The sequence below is a fragment of the Salvelinus namaycush genome, chromosome 5, assembly GCF_016432855.1.
Source record: "Salvelinus namaycush isolate Seneca chromosome 5, SaNama_1.0, whole genome shotgun sequence".
Lineage (NCBI taxonomy): Eukaryota > Metazoa > Chordata > Actinopteri > Salmoniformes > Salmonidae > Salvelinus > Salvelinus namaycush.
Window position 1 is genome coordinate 3,870,961 of NC_052311.1, and position 6,687 is coordinate 3,877,647.

The 6,687-nt window shown below is 51.5% G+C and overlaps 1 protein-coding gene across 1 annotated transcript in view; it reads left to right on the forward strand.

The window, feature by feature from the left end:
• LOC120047369 (kelch-like protein 4) overlaps positions 1-6,687 on the forward strand; it is a 63,388-nt gene that overhangs the window by 35,654 nt on the left and 21,047 nt on the right. The window contains exons 5-6 of the mRNA XM_038992891.1: positions 5,139-5,351; positions 5,635-5,821. Coding sequence (XP_038848819.1) covers positions 5,139-5,351; positions 5,635-5,821 — 400 coding nt within the window. The remainder of the gene's footprint in view (positions 1-5,138; positions 5,352-5,634; positions 5,822-6,687) is intronic.

Below are 6,687 nucleotides of genomic sequence, written 5' to 3' on the forward strand. Positions count from 1 at the left end.
AGTTCTACTATCGACGAGGTACACTTCCCCACCGCCCTTTCCTTTCCGCTCTGTGGCTTACAGGTCAGTTCTACTACCGACGAGGTACACTTCCCCACCGCCCTTTCCTTTCCGCTCTGTGGCTTACAGGTCAGTTCTACTACCGACGAGGTACACTTCCCCACCGCCCTTTCCTTTCCGCTCTGTGGCTTACAGGTCAGTTCTACTACCGACGAGGTACACTTCCCCACCGCCCTTTCCTTTCCGCTCTGTGGCTTACAGGTCAGTTCTACTACCGACGAGGTACACTTCCCCACCGCCCTTTCCTTTCCGCTCTGTGGCTTACAGGTCAGTTCTACTATCGACTAGGTACACTTCCCCACCGCCCTTTCCTTTCCGCTCTGTGGCTTACAGGTCAGTTCTACTACCGACGAGGTACACTTCCCCACCGCCCTTTCCTTTCCGCTCTGTGGCTTACAGGTCAGTTCTACTACCGACGAGGTACACTTCCCCACCGCCCTTTCCTTTCCGCTCTGTGGCTTACAGGTCAGTTCTACTACCGACGAGGTACACTTCCCCACCGCCCTTTCCTTTCCGCTCTGTGGCTTACAGGTCAGTTCTACTATCGACTAGGTACACTTCCCCACCGCCCTTTCCTTTCCGCTCTGTGGCTTACAGGTCAGTTCTACTACGACTAGGTACACTTCCCCATCGCCCTTTCCTTTCCGCTCTGTGGCTTACAGGTCAGTTCTACTATCGACTAGGTACACTTCCCCACGCCCTTTCCTTTCCGCTCTGTGGCTTACAGGTCAGTTCTACTATCGACTAGGTACACTTCCCCACCGCCCTTTCCTTTCCGCTCTGTGGCTTACAGGTCAGTTCTACTATCGACGAGGTACACTTCCCCACCGCCCTTTCCTTTCCGCTCTGTGGCTTACAGGTCATGTAACGGCATTCCTCCTCCTCTTCATACGAAGAGGAGGAGTAGTGATTCGACCAAAGTGCAGTGGGTTGTGAATACATAATGATTTATTACAGCAAACGACGAAACACGAAAACAAACACTTGGAAGTATTACAAAATAACAAAAACGAATGTAGACTGACCTAAACCATGAAAACTTACATATAACACGAAGCACGTAGGAACAGGTACAGACTATAACAAACGAACGAACAAACGCTACAGTCCCGTGTGGTGCGCAGACGCAGACACGGACGACAATCACCCACAAACAAACAGTGAGAACAACCTACCTTAATATGACTCTCAATCAGAGGAAACGTCAAACACCTGCCTCTAATTGAGAGCCATACCAGGCAACCCCAAAACCAACATAGAAACAGAAAACATAGACTGCCCACCCAAAACTCACGCCCTGACCAATAAACACATACCAAACAACAGAAAACAGGTCAGGAACGTGACAGAACCCCCCCCTCAAGGTGCGAACTCCGGGCGCACCCCTACAACTCAAGGGGAGGGTCTGGGTGGGCATCTGTCCGCGGTGGCGGCTCCGGCGGTGGACGAGGACACCACTCCACCACTGTCTTTGTCCCCCTCCTTAGCGTCCTTTGAGTGGCGACCCTCGCCCCCGACCATGGTCCAGGAACCTTCACTAAGGCCCCTCCTACATAGAGGAGACAGCTCAGGACAGAGAGGTAGCTCAGGACAGAGAGGTAGCTCAGGACAGAGAGGTAGCTCAGGACAGAGAGGTAGCTCAGGACAGAGAGGTAGCTCCGGACAGAGAGGTAGCTCCGGACAGAGAGGTAGCTTAGGACAGAGGGACAACTCTGTACTAATGGCAGCTCCGGACTGAGTGGCAGCTCCGGACTGGGTGGCAGCTCCGGACTGAGTGGCAGCTCCGGACTGAGTGGCAGCTCCGGACTGAGTGGCAGCTCCGGACTGAGTGGCAGCTCATGACTGGAGGGCAGCTCATGACTGGAGGGCAGCTCATGACTGGAGGGCAGCTCATGACTGGAGGGCAGCTCATGACTGTAGGGCAGCTCATGACTGTAGGGCAGCTCATGACTGGAGGGCAGCTCATGACTGAAGGGCAGCTCATGACTGAAGGGCAGCTCATGACTGAAGGGCAGCTCATGACTGAAGGGCAGCTCATGACTGAAGGGCAGCTCATGACTGTAGGGCAGCTCATGACTGTAGGACAGCTCATGACTGAAGGGCAGCTCATGACTGTAGGGCAGCTCATGACTGTAGGGCAGCTCTGGCAGCTCCTGACTGGCTGGCGGCTCTGGCAGCTCCTGACTGGCTGGCGGCTCTGGCAGCTCCTGACTGGCTGGCGGCTCTGGCAGCTCCTAACTGGCTGGCGGCTCTGGCAGCTCCTGACTGACGGACGGCTCTAGCGGCTCCTGACTGACGGACGGCTCTAATGGCTTGGGACAGACGGGCGGCTCTAATGGCTCGTGGCAGACGGATGGCTCAGAAGGCGCTGGGCAGACGGATGGCTCAGAAGGCGCTGGGCAGACGGATGGCTCAGAAGGCGCTGGGCAGACGGATGGCTCAGAAGGCGCTGGGCAGACGGATGCCTCAGAAGGCGCTGGGCAGACAGATGGCTCAGACGGCGCTGGGCAGACAGATGGCTCAGACGGCGCTGGGCAGACAGATGGCTCAGATGGCACTGGGCAGACGGATGGCTCAGACGGAGCTGGGCAGACAGGCAGTGCAGAAGGCGTTGGGCAGACGGCCGACTCTGACCCGCTGAGGCGCACAGTAGGCCTGGTGCGTGGTGCCGGAACTGGTGGTACCGGACTGGAGACACGCACCTCAAGGCTAGTGCGGGGAGCAGGAACAGGGCACACTGGACTCTCGATGCGCACTATAGGCCTGGTGCGTGGTACCGGAACTGGAGGTACCGGGCTGAGGGCACGCACCTCAGGGCGAGTGCGGGGAGAAGGAACAGTGCGTACAGGGCTCTGGAGACGCACAGGAGGCTTGCTGCGTGGTGCCGAAACTGGAGGCACTGGGCTGGAGACACGCACCACAGGGAGAGTGCGTGGAGGAGGAACAGTGCGTACAGGGCTCTGAGGACGCACATGAGGCTTGGTGCGTGGTGCAGGCACTGGTGGTACTGAGCTGGGGCGGGAAGGTGGCGCCGGATATACCGGACCGTGTAGGCATACTGGCTCCCTTGAGCACTGAACCTGCCCAACCTTACCTGGTTGTATGCTCCCCGTCGCCTGACCAGTGCGGGGAGGTGGAATAACCCGCACCGGGCTATGTAGGCGAACCGGGGACACCATGCGTAAGGCTGGTGCCATGTAAGCCGGCCCAAGGAGACGTACTGGTGGCCAGATATGTAGAGCCGGCTTCATGGCACTTGGCTCAATGCTCAATCTAGCCCTACCAGTGCGGGGAGGTGGAATAACCCGCACCGGGCTATGAACACGTACAGGAGACACCATGCGCTCTACTGCGTAACACGGTGTCTGCCCGTACTCTCGCTCTCCACGGTAAGCCCGGGAAGTTGGCGCAGGTCTCCTACCTGACTTCGCCACACTACCCTTTAGCCCCCCCCCCCAAGAAATTTTTGGGTTGTACTTGCGGGCTTCCAGCCTTGCTTCCGTGCTGCCTCCTCATATCGTCGCCTCTCCGCTTTAGATGCCTCCAGCTCCGCCTTGGGACGGCGACACTCCTCTGGCTCTGCCCAGGGTCCCTCTCCGTCCAGAATCTCTTCCCATGTCCAATCCTCCTTGACCCACTGCTGCTGTCGTTGCTGTCCGTTAACCCGCTGCTTGATCTGGGTTTGGTGGGTGATTCTGTAACGGCATTCCTCCTCCTCTTCATACGAAGAGGAGGAGTAGTGATTCGACCAAAGTGCAGCGGGTTGTGAATACATAATGATTTATTACAGCAAACGACGAAACACGAAAACAAACACTTGGAAGTATTACAAAATAACAAAAACGAATGTAGACTGACCTAAACCATGAAAACTTACATATAACACGAAGCACGTAGGAACAGGTACAGACTATAACAAACGAACGAACAAACGCTACAGTCCCGTGTGGTGCGCAGACACAGACACGGACGACAATCACCCACAAACAAACAGTGAGAACAACCTACCTTAATATGACTCTCAATCAGAGGAAACGTCAAACACCTGCCTCTAATTGAGAGCCATACCAGGCAACCCCAAAACCAACATAGAAACAGAAAACATAGACTGCCCACCCAAAACTCACGCCCTGACCAATAAACACATACCAAACAACAGAAAACAGGTCAGGAACGTGACAGGTCAGTTCTACTACGACTAGGTACACTTCCCCACCGCCCTTTCCTTTCCGCTCTGTGGCTTACAGGTCAGTTCTACTACGACTAGGTACACTTCCCCACCGCCCTTTCCTTTCCGCTCTGTGGCTTACAGGTCAGTTCTACTACCGACAAGGTACACTTCCCCACCGCCCTTTCCTTTCCGCTCTGTGGCTTACAGGTCAGTTCTACTACGACTAGGTACACTTCCCCACTGCCCTTTCCTTTCCGCTCTGTGGCTTACAGGTCAGTTCTACTACCGACGAGGTACACTTCCCCACTGCCCTTTCCTTTCCGCTCTGTGGCTTACAGGTCCTGTTGGCCCATGTTAGCAGCATTGATGTCCACATTTTGTTGCTCGTTAGGTTTAAATAAGTTCACCGTCTGATTTATCGACAGATTTTTTTCCTATGTCAGTCAAATTCGGAGAATCCATCAACCAGAGTAACAAATGAGGCATTCGGTCGGTATTGACTGTATATTTAGGGCCTGAGACAGACAGCTCAGGCCGTTTCTTAATCACGTTTTCCAAGAATGTATGATTCTACTCCTGATTTCGGGTACGTAGATAATTCTTTGTTGTTGTAAACAACAATACACATACCGATAAAATTGTTTACCCTAGATCTACCTAACCGATTTATCAACCTAATGTACTTATTTACCCAATGAATGATTAACTTCTACATGCAATAAGTGATGTCTTCTTTCATTTATACATTGTATTTTCTATCCAGGCAGCACCTGAAAATTGCATGTAAGTATTTTGCAACTCAACGTCCAGATGAAACTCGGGTTTTGGTGACCCTCATCTGTAAGATTGGGTTGCAGTATTTTCCCTTTCCCACTAAGTCCTCCTCCCTGTTACATCCCTGTTTCAGGAGCACTTCCTAGAGGTGATTCAGAACCAGGAGTTTCTCCTGCTTCCTACGGCTGAGATCGTCAAACTCTTGGCCAGTGATGACATAAACATACCAGATGAGGAGACCATCTTCCAGGCTCTGATGATGTGGGTGCGGTTCGATGTTCAGCATCGCCAGCAGGACCTTGGGGTGCTCCTGGCCGAAATCCGCCTGCCTCTTCTACCTCCACAGGTAGTCAGTAGGTTATCAATGACTTCATCACAAATGGCACCCTATTCCCTATATAGTGCACTACATTTGACCAGAGGACAATGGACCCTTACTGGTTACTGCTTCCTGGTTGAATGTTACTGCTTCCGGGTTGAAAGACGTACATTTATGTTATACAATCACACTGTTTTTGTATGTGTTGTGTATTTTCATACAAATTTTTTATGCTGCACTTAAAATTGCCATTAAGGTATAATAACGATTAACTGAACTGAACATAAAATAACTCTCCTTTGAATTCCAGCTCCTAGCTGACCTGGAGAACAATACGATGTTCACAGACAACCTGGAATGCCAGAAGCTTCTAATGGAAGCCATGAAGTACCATCTGCTACCGGAGCGTCACCTCATGTTCCAGAGCCCCAGGACTAAACCCAGGAAGTCCACTGTAGGAGTACTCTACGCTGTGGGAGGCATGGACGCTACCAAGGGTTAGACATACTCTGCATTCCCTTCTCTCTCTATATAGTGCACTAGACCCATAGGGCTCTGGTCAAAAGAAGTGCCCTATATAGGGTTTTGCGTCCCAAAGGGCACCCTACTCCCTATATATAGTGCACTACTTTTGACTAGAGCTCGATATAGGGAATAGGGTGCGTTTCATAGTCTTGGGGTGGAGACAAGAACAAAGACAGGTGAAGCAGATCAGGGTGTGACATCCACAGGTTTTGATCAATGAGTTTTGATCATTACCAAGATGGACGCCCGCTAATGTGTGACGTCACCGTCGATCTCGCCCGACCACGACGTCGCTTTTATTGTTCCAGACTTCAGGTCTATTAGGCTACTAACGTAATGCAGCTCAATCCACACGACGGAGGTTAACCCTTTCATTCCATGGACAAACACACATTTATCTGATACCTGAATGGATCCTATACAGTCTAGATACACACTACCGTTCAAAAGTTTGGGGTCATTTAGAAATGTCCTTGTTTTTGAAAAAGCAAATTTTTTGGTCCATTAAAATAACATCAAATTGATCAGAAATACAGATTAGACATTGTTAAATGATTATTGTAGCTGGAAACGGCAGATTTTTTATGGAATATCTACATAGGCGTACAGAGGCCCATCACTATTGTGTTCCAATGGCACGTTGTGTTAGCTAATCCAAGTTTATCATTTGATAAGGCTAATTGATCATTAGAAAACCCTTTTGCAATTATGTTAGCACAGCTGAAAACTGTTGTCCTGATTAAAGAAGCAATAAAACTGGCCTTCTTTAGACTAGTTGTGTATCTGGAGCATCAGCATTTGTGGGTTCGATTACAGGCTCAAAATGGCCAGAAACAAA